The sequence below is a fragment of the Cynoglossus semilaevis genome, chromosome 11 (assembly GCF_000523025.1).
Source record: "Cynoglossus semilaevis isolate Cse_v1.0 chromosome 11, Cse_v1.0, whole genome shotgun sequence".
In the NCBI taxonomy this organism is placed as follows: domain Eukaryota; kingdom Metazoa; phylum Chordata; class Actinopteri; order Pleuronectiformes; family Cynoglossidae; genus Cynoglossus; species Cynoglossus semilaevis.
The window spans coordinates 7,904,319-7,919,277 of NC_024317.1; the positions used below are offsets into that span (position 1 = coordinate 7,904,319).

At 39.5% G+C, this 14,959-nt stretch overlaps 1 protein-coding gene across 2 annotated transcripts in view; it reads right to left on the reverse strand.

The window, feature by feature from the left end:
• slc25a26 (solute carrier family 25 member 26) overlaps positions 1–14,959 on the reverse strand; it is a 44,919-nt gene that overhangs the window by 12,922 nt on the left and 17,038 nt on the right. The window contains exons 6-8 of one of the 2 annotated variants that reach the window (XM_008320351.3): positions 4,436–4,480; positions 3,683–3,788; positions 1,293–1,362 (exon numbers count right to left, since the gene is read on the reverse strand). In XM_008320351.3, coding sequence (XP_008318573.1) covers positions 1,293–1,362; positions 3,683–3,788; positions 4,436–4,480 — 221 coding nt within the window. The remainder of the gene's footprint in view (positions 1–1,292; positions 1,363–3,682; positions 3,789–4,435; positions 4,481–14,959) is intronic. The other variant, XM_008320353.2, reaches the window with a different exon arrangement.

Below are 14,959 nucleotides of genomic sequence, written 5' to 3' on the forward strand. Positions count from 1 at the left end.
TGTATCTGTGAGTATCTCTCAGAACCTCCTTCTCTGTTAGTCTGTTTGTTTTTACTAGTCTCTCAGGAGGAACTTTCTTAAACATGTCAAATAATAATTAGATTTTTGATTATTTATTTGAAACCTTATTCAACAGTCAAAACCTTTTTTTTTGCTTAGTTTGTCTTAACATATATACAGTATATATTACCGGTAATATATATATATATATACAGTATGACCTCCACAAGAATGTCTAGGTTTACAGCCTTCACAGATAAATATGATTAACATGAACACTTGATATATATAAATATATAAAATATATTAATACATATTTCTTAGTTATATGTCTATATATACACATGTATATATAGACATACATACATATATACCTACGAAACATGTATTAACATATTTTAGCTTACACATTTGGACCATTCTAAAATCACAACGTCAGTCTTAGACATTTTTGGCCTCCCCTCAGATATGTTACAGTTAACTCATTTATTTAGTACTGGTAAATGCAGCGACCTGCTGTGTACTGTACTGAGCCCGTTTTGTGTCATGTGAAAAGCAGAGAGTACAGAGTGCCGTACGTGACGATGACTTCTGTGAAGCCAAGCGAATGTTTCTGGAACACACACTAAGTGTGCGTTTAATTTAAAATGTTTAGAGGAACACACACTATTGACAGTGTGTGTTCCTCTAAATGAAAGTGAGTTGTTATTCCCCCAACAGTTAATACTTGGGTTTTTTTCCTTATTTAAGTGTTATTAAATTCCTTCCTCCAGGTTTATCTCAGCAGGTTGCGCTTTTCTTTTTCCAATTTGTCTACCCCTAAGTCCTCTACTTTTCCAGGTCTTGCAGGATTCCTTCTCTTTAACTACTCCAGGCTTCAGTATTCCGGAGGTCACACAGCTGCAGGGCCTCATACCCAGGAATCACTCCCATCGTATCCTTCCTGTCTTCTACTCTGCTCCGCTGTTTCTCCCCAGACATTCATCCAGGCTAAGACCAACCCATAAAAATCAGCTATGGTTAGGCTTACTTGTGGCTGAAGGACTTAGGAACTAATAACAAGAACTCATCTTACAATCGGTGCAGAGCAGCTGAGGTTTGTTGGTTTTCAATTTAGGTTTGGTGAAATGCCCTGGTTGTTATTTTCACTCATCTCCAATAGAGAAGTTCTGCGCTGACGAGGGTAAGGTTTGCCTCCTGAACATGTCCTGTCTGTTATTTCACCTATCCACGTATCCACCCACCCCCACCACCCACTCTTCTTTCCCAAAGCAGCATATAATCCCCTGCACCTGCAAAAGATCCGCACACTGCAGCCTGCCAAGAGTGGAGTCTGTGACCTTGCCTCTGCGACCACAGAGTCTGGGAGAAAGAGACAGAAATGTCAGGAGAGAAAGAGAAGGTTTGTGGATAGAGGAGGATGATGAAAGAACGAGAAAAAGTAGGAGGGGGGACAAAGGGAAGGGGGGGGGGAGATTGTAGTTAGCAGAGATAACAGGACATAGTGAAAACACATGTTGAACTTTGGTCTGGTCTGAGGTCCAGGCCCACAGCTGGGAACCAGCTATTTTTGAGTTGCCTTTGCTCCCAAATGATGTCACTATTTGTTTCCCAAGAAGTGCAATTGGACCAGGGGGAGGCAGGAAAACACAGCATCATTCCCACTTCACCATGCTTTGTTTTTAAGCAGTTTGTCTGATGGGACGGTTTTTTTTTTGACATTCCAGAAAAAAAAACTTGACCTAAGCAAATGACCTAAAGCAGTGATCATCAACTGGTGGCCTGTGGGCCGAATCCAGCCCACCGAATTGTACAGTCCGGATCGGGACTTTCCAAAATAAACATCAAATAATACCTGCAAGGTGTCTACCGTGGAAAGAAATTGTCCCTCTGACAAATAGAGTTGGTGATCCCTGACCTAAACTTTGGAATGTGGTCCTTCAGCTGAGGTGAATAATTAATCTCTCCTCTCTGCTCTTCAGGACAAACACATTGACACATTTCCACCTGTATATATTTAAGGAGAACAAAGATGGATGGACATCATGGGATTAGAATGACTGACCAGTCCGGCAGGCCTGTGTCACATGACCATACTTGACAGATTCAGGGTAATGTCAGTGTGAAGTGTATGTCGTCAGGACAGTAAGCTGTGTAAAATAATTTTACATCAGAACTGACATAAGAATGTGAATCATTTGTCCTGGTGACTGCTCTCAGGGTGACTGAAGGAAAGTAAGGAGGGAAAGTGAACTACTTGTCATTGTGACACAGCTGGTGGACTCGAACCTGAAACCTTAACCACCAAGCCACCACTGCCCACACCACTGGCTACTGAGTTAAAATTTTGAACTCCAAACTGTCAGAAAATGAGGGTGACCCCCTGCCCCCCCCCATCACCACCACCTGCACCAGCATGACTAGTTTCTGTACAACAGAGAGAAGGCTGTCAATGTTGATCTTTTCACTAAACGCACACAGACAGCTGAGCTGCCTCGGGCGCTTTATGGTATGATTACTTCTCAGGAAGCTCAATTAAAAAACAACATGGAGCGATTACTGATATTTTCTTTGTCCGTCCCTCATTCAAGTTCACCCTCACACACGCACACACTCGTGTGCATCAAACAATGCAAACAAGTAAATACACAGAGAAAAAATAGCTCAACTGCCGGAAAGCATATGTACAGGCTCAGGACGCATCATGTGTATTCCATTAGAGGGCAGATTAAAAAGGAGATTTTTGTTTTCAACATCAAAGGACTGGCGCTGGGGGATTCCTCCCTTTCTTTCCCCCTCTCCGAGTCTCTTCCTCCTTTTTTCTTCTCCGTTTCATGAATAAATAATAAGGAATAAAACCTGGGAAAACAAACTTTTTGACCTGTGAACCCATGTCAGGGTCAGGGTTTGCACCTGGAGGACTTCCTGTGGGAAGTGGTCACTGCACAACATGTGTTTAAGTTTTTTTTTTGTTTCTTGTTTTTTTAAGTTTAAGTTTCGTGTTTTGTTGGTTTAATTTGAGTTCCTATCATGCCTTATTGGCTGGATTCATGGATTTTTGGCTGCCTTAGTAGGTGTTTAAATGAAGCATAAAAGTCCAACCTCTTAAATTGCAAATATTTTTGGAGTCACGGTAGATGAAGACCAAAACGCAGTGAAGGTCTAAAAGGAGAAAGGTTGGCTATAGTCAGTTTGAAATGATTTGAAGAAATGTGAAACTAATTTAGAAAGTCTCATTTCTCTTCTTGTCACAGGCCTTTTAGCCAAAAAATGAGTTTTATTTGGAACTAAACCCAGATCACTTCAAGAGTACACGATGCACCAGAGCATGTAAATGTAGCAGAGCAGTGAGAATTTCCACTTCTAATACAACATGAAATTTATGGAAAAAAAAATATGAAAGTGCTGTTAGCTTAGCTTGAAATCTCACACTAAAGACGGCAAAACTGTGGCTTTTATTGGTATTAACTTCTATTCTGAGAATTTCAAGTGTAATTTGAGGGATTGTGGGGCAATTAACTTCTAGAAGACTTAACAGTCCTGCTGATTAGGGCCAGAGCTAAAATACTGCAGTCATGTGGGCCAGACTTTCAATGTCAATTGTATCTATTCCCACTGCCAAAGAGTCAGGTGTAAACTGGTGTGGACGGGATTTTCGACTAAGGGCTTAAGTGGTTGTTACATCTGGATGAAGAAGAGCGAAGGTCCAGATTCCAGCTCAGTTCAACTCTGCGCCAACGGATGTGCCCAGATGGTGTGGAGAGAAATAGAGAGAGAGGGTCTTTTGACTGAGGAACAAAGAACACTTGTAAACGGCAAAATTCAACTCTCACAGATGCGACTACACACAAACTCCATGTAAGCGCACACACACACACACACACACACACACACACACACAGCTGTGTCTCGTATTGTATCTGAAATGTTTGACTCTGCGCCTCCTGTGCCCCTGAGACATGATGTCACTCCAACAAAACGCCTTTTGAAAAAAAAAAAAAAAAGTAACAGCTTTTTAATGTTTTCAGGGCCACACAATGAAGCGACGGAGGGGGTCACGAGACAGCAGTTGAAACCGGGACATAAAAAGGAGTTCATGTGTGGTACAAATAAAGCTGCTTAGGCCCAAATGTCGGATAAACTGAATACTTGTCGGGTGGTAGCTGAGAATTGAAAACCCATCAAAACAGGGTGTAAAGTCCCATTTATGCTTGCCACAGTGATGCAGGAGCCTGCGATGGGCGAGGCAGCTCGGAATGCGTCAGAGCATAAAAACAATATTTTAACTTTACTGCATTTTTACCGCCGAGAATAATTACAGCAAATGATGACACGGTGGCGTGGTAAGACAGGGAGGGGAGGTGATGAAGACAGACTGAAATGCATAGATAAAAAAGGAATGAGTCGAGCATAAGGTCAGAGCTCTGATACATACCTTAAAGTACTCCCACAGAGGAAACTGCACCAGGGAGAACGGGATCTGAAAAACATGGAGAAAAACAAAGAGTTATTTAGAATCAGTGTCCAGTTTGTCTGAAAATCCATCTTCAACCTCCAATCTGTTGCTAACTCGTTACTCCTGCTGTGACTTTCTGTTTCATTTTAAACCAATGGCTGTTTCCTCGTTCACACACACTGCTAATAGTGAATGAAGGATCCTTCCATCGTGGGTGGATGTCGTGTTGTTGCTGAAAATACTAAAACGCCTCAGGCAAGAAGGTTCTAACAGAGGAAATCAATTGCAGTGTCACGGCAGAGGGGCCAAAGACACAGACCACACACAGACACACGCACACATTTATACACAGTGTGAAATGACACACATGGAAAAATCTATATTTGAGACCAGACATCAGATTATAATTCAGTGACACACATCACACTCTGTCTGGGATTTGTCTGTATTACAGTGAAGCGTCTAAACGAGTCCTGGAAATCAGGTCATTAAAAACATGGACGTTTACAATCATTATAACACACGCAATATACAAGCATAATTGTGTGTTATATGTTTTCAATGTATAATGTTATATATTGCCTATAATGTTATATATGTCTGAAAGGACCTCTGTTTGTCTTTCCACCTGGGAACACGTGGATTACAGCACTTAACTCTATAATAAAAATTTGCACTTTTCAATCAACAAGATCATGAACAGTGATGTGAAAAATCCCGCAAAATTAAAGAGGTCAAATTTTGGGCTAAATGTAAAAAACTTTCATTGCAACGCTTATACATCAAAAATGATGGGGAGAGGACAGGATGGAAAGCGTCAGAGTGAAAACAGAATCCAGAGGGTAGCACCAACTGTTGTCCTCAGTCTCTGATAAAAGCAAAGACAGCATCTTTCATCTATCTGTGTCCCCTTCCATCAAACCACATTAGCACATGGCTACAAAGCTCGACCTGATCCCACTGTGACTCGGCCGCAGCAGTAGCAGCACAAAGACAGTGCAGGAACTGTTTACGCCACCTAATGAGCTTAGTAGGCCTCTGGTCCAGATGAAGTGATCTCATATAAACACTGGTCTGTGGCAGATTAGGTTCAAGCATATCGGCCGCATCTGCCATCAAAGAGTGTCATTTGACACTTCTGCCAAATCATCCATCAGCGGGTGTTTATTTCCATTAGTAAGGCAAATGTAATTGGTGATTAAACAGGTTGAAAAGAAGATAACATTGCACTGAAATTAAATATCAGCTGCAAAAGAAAGCCTACAAAGTACATTTTAGCAGACATGTTTCATTTGACATAATAAATAGGATATTATCAGGTGTAAATCTGTGATGCATGTAGCAATTAGTGCCCTGGTATGACACATGGTCTCAAATCTAGGACCAGATGTCTCATCAGTTCTGAGATATAAACTGTTTAAAAGGTTGTCAGTGATTTCATCATTGGCTTCCATTAAAATAACAGCAAAGGTTTTATTAAGAGGTTCATTAGTCAGTAACAGGGACAGGGTAACAGGGGGACTGTTACCCTTCTGCTTCCATTGAAAATACAGAAAATATCTCAAATATTATCAAAAAGCAACATTCATTTTGCACACATCAACTTTATCAAATCAAATGTTTTTGACTCTGAAAATAATTTTGGTCTAATTCACACATGCTTGTTGCTGCTGACGATGCCACACTGGCACACACACAGCAGACAGAAATATTCCAGTGGAATCTAGTTGTTCCCAGCTGGTTCGTCCAAACAGATGGCAGTAAATTATCAGATGAGGTAAAAACATGTGTCTAACAGACGAAATTCAGTAGTCGGTCCAACTGTACAGAAAGACCTAATGCACCTCAGTTATCCAACTATGGTGAGAAGAAAAAGAGACGTAGACAGAGAAAGAGTTTTTATGCGATTGAGTTTTTATGGAATGACTTTAGAAAAGTAAGTGAGTGAAAGACAGATGAGCTATGCTGAATATGGAAAAAATAAATGGGAAGATTTATGTCTTGGCCTAAAATCCAAGGAGAGACAAAGAGAGAGGGAAGAGTGAGAAGGAGAAAGGGAACGAGAGAGAAAGAGTTACACAACAGAGTGTGAACTTCTGAAAACCAGATGTAGGTTGAAAAAAAAAGAACAATCCCACATGCATGCATGCACAAACGCATGTACAAGTGCGAGTACACAAACTTCACAGAGACATAATGTGTTGTCTTAGCCGCTAATGCTATCATTAGCTAATCTAATGTAGAACTCCAAATCTTGAACCTTAGAATAGCTCAGTGGGGAGCTGTAATTGTCACCACAAGGACACTGGGTTTACAACAATAGTAGTTTAAAAAAATAGATCAGTGTTCTCACAAGTATGACAACTCCAAATACACACACACACACGCTAACGCATGTGCTAAAGTCAGTATGTGGAACTCAGAGCAGTGCAGCTGAAAATCATCAACATTACGGACATGGAGAGATCACTGCACTTTAATTATTCAGGAATAAAATATTGAAGAAAGAGTATTGATTTAAAAAATACACCAAAACTGGTGGTAAAAAGGAAGGCCATTCAAAATCAGACTGATTTAGACTGACCACATCTTAAAGTATATCAATCAGAACTTTGTACTTAATCGTGTTAAAAGTACTTGAGAGGTACAACCAAAGCAGAACTGTATATTGTCCAGGGTCGTCTCCCATCCCATTGTTAATTAAAGCCCTCAGTGGTGCAGTTTCTGTAGAGCTCAAGTAAGTGATACAATAAAATACAATATCAATTTCCTATCTTAAATGAATGCATTTTACCATAGCTATTCAGAATTAAATATTTTATGTAAAAGAATATGAGCTGAACAGGAGGAGGAAGAAGGCCAATGAGGGCCTTGGGTATGTTTCCAAGCATTTTATCCAATAAAAGATTGAAGGCATATTAAAACATTGTCTTTTTCATTATTTTTACTGTAATATTTGCTTCTTTTTTTCAGATTAAAGTCAATCACAATGCATCGTGTAGAGAAGATCTGACTTGGTCAGAAATTCTTCTATAACAGTTACACAGTAACTCCCTGAATAAGATAACATAACGTAACCTGTAGAGTATGATGTCATCGGTGCTGTCATGACAGCATATAAGGGTACACAATAGGAACAAAGCTCTTGCGTGAAAGAAAAACAAAACATTTCCAAGTCAAAGAAAGGAGGGATGTGACATGTAATTAATCACTGTCTTTACACTTCATCAATCTGTGTCTATGTCAATCAAAAGTCTCAACAAGTCTGATAAATTTTCCATTCAGCCGACTAATAAAAGCATTACTTTCTCTCTGCGAAAGGAAATGTTCGCCACAACAGCAAAAACAGTCCCTGTCCTGTCACTGGAGGATTTATGATACGAGCCTGGAGGAGACAGGTTTTTGGACCAATTTGACATTTGTTTTAAAAGGTAACCATAAAGACAAACAACATGTGCTTATATATAATATTTCTTAGAATCCTTGTATCCTTGTATGATCTACTGCAGTGTTTAAAAAACTTTTCTTTTGGTGACCCATATTTTAAAAGTCACAAACCTTCACAACCCAAGTCAGTAGACATTATACGTAAACTCCTGGGAAACATGGTGCAAGATGACCAAAAAAAAACAAAAACTCTGGCGACCCACCTAAGGGGCGCAACCCAGTCTTTGGGAAACAATGATCTATTAGACCACTATCAAACAGTGTGGGACAATGGTCACTCTACCTAAAATAAGTTTAAGTATATATAATAATATATAGGGCAAAACAATTTTTCACTAGTTTCAGGAAATCAATGCTGTGATGCAGGTTAGCTTTAGGCTTGTACAATGGGAACCAAAGTGTCTGAAAATGGCTTTCTTGCCTTGCAAAGCAGATTCTACAGGAGGGTCCAGAAGACACTGCGGACATCTATTGTTTTAATGGGTCCGTCATTGAAAATGGGATGGAATATGGACCTTAACCCAAATGGACTTTATGCTAATAAGATTTTTTTATAACCAACTGCTATGTGTATTTAGATACCACTTAAAACTGGGGGATTTTTGACTTGGATCAAAACATCACAAATGTCATTGAAACTAATTAATATTTAACAAACAAAATAAAAACAACAACAACTTTAAATTGGGGGAATTTCCTACAAGTTCATACAGACTTGAAAGAAACTCAAATGAATGAAAGTAGTTGAACAAGTAGTACTTGTTCATTCCGTTTATGGTCAACACAGTCCTCACTAAAATAACAAATGAGTCATTTATCACTGACTGCCATTTTTGACAAATGTGTTTCCTGTAAAACTGAAAAAAATTATTTTTAATTTTGACTCAAACCACAGTTTGAATCAGATATATTGGTTGTTGACTAATCTACCTGTTTCCTCTTTCCTTTTTAATTTTCCGTTACTGATAAAAATCAAGAAACCAAATAACTTCTAACTAATTTCATCAGGTTGTGTGTGTTTATCAAAGTGTGTCTCTCTCTCTCTCTCTGTGTGTGTGTGTGTGTGTGTGACTCAAGCTCTGGCAAAGGGACACGTCTCTGTCAGTTTGATACTATTTTAATAAAACCTGGGAATGTCTCTGTCAGCTTGATACTATTTTAATAAAACCTGGGAAACTGAATATCCATAGAGGCAATTGGACACTTTTCTCTGAACTTCTCTAGAGATGTGTGTAGCAAGTTTTTATTGACAAAACACGTTGGCAGTTGTAAACACACATACTGGGCTTTTTTTTTTATTTAAATGTTATAGTAACAATGTTATACATTTATGATATTTATTTAGTTTACTTGAAATGAGTATTTACAGAATTAAATTCGGAAGTGAGTTAAAAAAGATCTTACTCCGTGAAAAGACGTTTAGGAAAAAATGTTTTGTTGTGATAAATATTTTTTTTTCAGTCGGTCAGAAAAATTTCTTTGACTATTACAGTCTCCCGCAACAACTTTGCAGGAGACTGAAACTTTTCTGTCTTTTAATCTATCTACTGTTTCTGTTTTCTTCACATGGGACTACACCCTAATTTTTAAACGTAGACTCAGCTGGATACAAAGTAAACTCTGAGTATTCTACACTTCACTTCTGTGTGTACAGCTAAATCAACTGTTTTTAATTAAACACATTTAACTGTGGTTCCTGATCTTGGCCGTGGGATCACGGCTGCCTTCCAAAAGCTCAGGAACATCTGTTCAGCCCACAAACATCTGTACTGTGCACTCAGCCTCTGTGGACGTGGACGCCTCTGCTGAGAATCACATGACCAGATCTGACGCGGAACTGCCAAGTGCTTGTATGCGTGTCTGGCATTTTTGCATGAATATGGTAATCTGCTGCTCCTCTTTACACTGGCATGTGTGTATGTGTCTGTGTTTGTCTAAAGAGCTGTATTGTGTGGTCAGCGGGTGACACACATTGTCGCTGATGAAATCTGGCAGTGCCACTTGATGTCACTGTCAGGTACAATATTGTACAAATATGGAAGTTGCTTAGCCGTGCGTGTTTGTGCGTGCATCTTTGCCAACTGTATTAGTTCTAACTTTATTAGCATTCAGAGAGGCTGCAGCCTGTCACAGGTCTTTAGGCACTCAGCGGAGGGCAGGAAAAACACATGTCAAAATATATTTGCATTGGGCCCCGATTATGAGCGAGCCAGTTGGCTGCAATTTGAAAAATGACTTTAAATAGGTCACACTGCAGTCTGTGCATACAGATGAGCCCTATGAAGAAGACAGAGATTACAAGGCTGATACTGGAGAAGAAGATGGAGAAGAAGCAGATACCTGAGTGTAGGCCACAGCAACAGTTTAGAGAATGTGTGTTTTATATACAGTATATGTATGTATAATATATATGTGTATATATATAAACACACACTTTATCCATATGCAATCCATGTGGAAACAAGACAGCTCCTTAGTCTGCAGCCTCAAGGCACTAAAACAAACCACTTGTCAAAAGCTTTTTTTAAAAGGCAGGTTTTTTAAAAGATCACCATTAAGAATAATAACTGTTCAGTGATATCACAACAGTAAACAGACGCTCCCAGATTTTACTGCAATGTTACAAAATCCCAGACACAAATAAGACTATTTTGACAGCCACAGTTCACTCCTTAACTAAGCACAGTTGAGACATCTGTGAATCCAACAGTCTTCACATCTATTGTGCAGCAGATGTGTAGCAAATGTGCGGAAAAAAAAAGCTGACGACTCCCAAGCCAGAGAACGCTGCCGGATCCCCTGATAGCACTTCATATCCAGTGACTAAATTCAAATGCATTTGAACGCCAAATTATTTGAATGTAACATTTAAGAAAAAGATTACATACACTCTTGAGTGTATACAGTAACACTTATTAACTTCAACCTCACATAGTTTATATAATCTGCTGCAAAGCCTCAGTCTTGACATGTCAGTAGTTTGCCATGTTGAACCGGGACAGCATTAGGGCACTGCAAAGAGTGAGATTTAGACTGTGTTATATGAGTCAACAAGGACTTGTTATACATCAAATCAACTACTTCTAAGTCTTACTTCTGCAAGTGTTTGCCATGAAACTTTTTAAGATACATTCCATAGTGAATATAAATGTCCATAGAAGTCAGCGTGGAGAGTGCTTTTCCAGCCCCAAAGTAAAATTTCTAGTTGATGTGGACGGATGAAAAGTCAATGGTCAAACCAGGTGTTTCAAACCTGGATCAGTGAAGATTCCTCTGCCGTTGTAAACCTTTTATTGAGGCAATATTCTGCTATGCTTATGCAGTTTGAACAAAGAACTCCTGACTTTATACAAGTGTTTATTGATATTTACACCAACATCTCCAGAAAGGAGATAAAGTTTAAAGTCTCAGTGGGAACACGGCTGTTTTGACTGCACAACACTAATTGCAAAAGTGTGCAACAGTCTGACAAAAATAGACTAAGGTTGCATTTGTCACAGCAGAAAGAATTATGGCTGGACAAACCAGTCGCATGAGTCTCCGACACTGAGGTCTGTGGTAGAAAATGAAAAGCAGACAAGTTCAACAATGTCTGATCGCACAATCTGGTTTGACTGAAGGGAGAGAAGAACAGAAAAGGAAGAAAGAAAGAAGAGGGAGAAAGGAAGGAGTTTTTAAAAGGATGCAGATGTGTTATCGGTTCATCAGCAACCTTTTCCAGTGAAAACCCTCTGTGTCCAATAATCAAATGTGGGCAAGAACCAGAAGTAAACAAGACAGCATCTCTGCGGTGGTGTCTAGCAGCAGTTTGGATGCAAGATCCCTAACCAATGTGTATTTTCCTGCTGTACAATGTCTCTGTGTTTTTACTCTGAGGAATGTAGCCAGGCCGCTCAAACAGTGGAGCTAAAAATAATCGTTGGAGAAATAAACTGTTGGTGAAATACTGAGCGAGCAGAAACCCAACACGTCCACAGGTTTTAAATTCTTCCATCAGCTCCTTCAAATTAATTCAAACCCTCGATCTTCATAGTGATAATTTATAGTCAATTCAGAATATAACACACTATTTTCTGAGGCAGTGCTAATGTGACAATAAAACAGTGGTGAAGGAAAAAAGTAAAGTGTGTTCACGTGAACCTATGTCCACAATCTTGGCCACAGAAAATATTCTGGGCACTGAAACACTGTTTTTTAATTCTTTTAACGTCATCTGCAATACCATCAAATCTACAAGTAATTGTCTCTATTTGTGCAGGACAAAATATAAGGAATCAGAATTAGAAGTCCTAAGCTTTTCGAATCAAAAATGCAAACGTCATGGTTTCAAACAACATATATGTATATAACATATATGTTAAAAAAATATGAAGTAGTCAAAAACAAAGCAAAGCAAAAAACAATTGTCATTTTGTCTCTTGAGTTTCTCATAAACCAAAAGACCAAAATTCTATCTTTTCAGCTGGTCTTAAGGTACGCCATACTACCAATACTCTACAAGCAACGACATCACCATAGCTGTTTTAAGACCATCATCTCACAATTACAGTCTAATATTCAGGGTGGAAATTTTCCAGGTTCTTAAAAGTCAAGTGTACACATCTAAGTCACCCATAACATTAGAATCAACAAAACAAAACCAGAGGCAGTTAACGAGACTACACATCTAAGACTTCGTCACCCATAACATTAGAATCAAGAAAACAAAACCAGAGGCAGTTAACGAGAAGACAAACGCATTGTTAACAGCTGCCATTAAAATTGATTGGATTCACTTGTCAGAGTCTCACCAACGCACATATACGTGCATCGACTTCTCACGCAAACTCCCAGACACACCCATGCATTCTTCATATCGTGTGTCACTAAAGTATGATGAGAAGCTGAGTGTGGTGACACGCTGATAACAAACAGACACAGATCAGATTTTAATATAATTTAAAAGTTGATCCAGTCATTAATCATGTCAGAGTGGCAGGTGGTGTTGGACATGTCTCTAGGTTACTGTGCCAACACCTTAGTCTGCGGTCTGAGAAACTCACCCACCAGTCAGATAACAGACCGGTTCTCCTACAGTGGGAAGAACTGTATACATATGGTACAAAGTAAACACAACGCACAATCATCACAGAAAAGTCAGATGGAAATGGACACACTCACACACACACAGCAACTTAGCAGTAAAGAAATAGTGCAAGAGATTAGACTGTGTTCATCTTCTCAGGGCAAATCCATGAGCTACCAAATTACCCCTGAGGTGCTCTGAGCATGCTGCCCGGGCTCAAAAAGCTGCCCACTGTTCACTTTGGTGATGGGTTAAATGCAGAGGTCACATTTGGTTGTGTGCTGTGCTTGTGACACAGTGATGAATGTCACAATGACAAAGAGTTCACTTTCCTCCCTTCCTCTGTTCATTTTCTAAATTATTTTTAAAAGTGCTAGTCTAGTGCTGTTGTATCTAACCATAAAATAATCCTCCAGTTTAGAACCAGGTGCTCGTGAACATCTGTTCTTTTGTCCTGTGATCCTGTGAACAGCTCTGGTCTGTGGAGTATCAGTTCTATTCATGACTATAGGGTCCTGCCTTATAACCAGCACATTAAATCTAGATTTGGGGACAAAGGTGAGTCACTGCTGGGACAGTGACTCTGTATTTAACATCGATACATTTTTCTCCCGATATTTTCAGCAACTGTGGTACAGTTCAAACATACACCCCTGTGAGTTACTGGGGTGTGTGTGTGTGTGTGTGTGTGTGTGTGTGAGTGTCACCTACAAGTACACCTGAGAGACGGAGGGGTTCAGGGCCTTTTAAATAAATAAACAAACACATAAATAAAGTCAATCAATAGAGGGAGCCTGATCCTGCACTCGGGGCCTGTGTTTGTTCTCTCACTTCATAAGAGAGGCCTGGGGGAGTTAGAGGGGGAGTCGGGGGGAGAGTGGGGCCAAGAGTACCGCACAGAAAAGTCAAAAGGAAGGAAGGAAAGAGGATGAAGAGATTTCTTTTTAAAGGCGTTAACAGCTGTTTCTAACAAAGTTAGAACTTTAAGAATCAAGAGTATGAAAGACCAACTTTAATGGAGATGAAAACTAACACATTTGTTTGTGGGAAGGTTGGGTTACTTCTCCCTTGGTGTTTGCAGAGAGCTAGTTTGTCAAAGCTGAGGTCTGCTCTCTCTCTTATAGAAAACAGGCCACAAATGTTTCTATCTCAGCTCACAAAACACACACACACGCACACACACACACACACATAAACACAACTCTTGTCTTTAAACTCCCCTGAAGGATCTTGGGCTGTAATCTCCCAGCCGACTGATCCATTTATTGGTCGACACGTTATGGCCCAACCAAAACTCTGATTGGTTGATTTTTGTTGGATTTTTATATATATATATATATATTTTTTTTTTTTTTGTGTTAATTCAGGAGAAACGTACCAAGTGCTAATGGGAGTGCTTTCAGAGGTAACAATCTGTCTTCAGAACAACCCTCCCAAATGCCTATGAAATAATAGCTAATGCGTGTGAGTTTAGAAACTAAAGTAAAAATAGGTTTCAGCATCAATGCTTTTAAATTGAGCCAATAAACCCACCTCCCCTCCCACACACTTCCACACTCCCACCCCCTGTACAGGATGCAGAAAATGTCAAAATAAGGCAGCAATATTCCTGATTTGTTCTAAAGAGATTCAGATAAAAAGGGCAAAAAAGAGAAACATTTTAAAGCACCGTTCACTCTCATGTATTCTGAATTATTTCTATGCTTTGGAGGTGAGGGTTAGGGTTTTTTTTTTTTCACATTTCCTCCCACTGCTGTGCTTGTAGTTTCAGAAAGGACACGTGATACAATACAACTGGCAAAAGTGTACGCAGAGAAAACACACAAACTCGACTAACAGACACCTGATGCCTCTGTTTCTCCCCGGGCTTTAATAAAAGAAACGTGAAAAATGATAGTTCAGGAAAAACATTCAGAAGTCAAAACCTAACAATGGAACATCTGCTTAAGTCCATGTGACTCTATGATCCTACCATGAAGGTACCGATACAT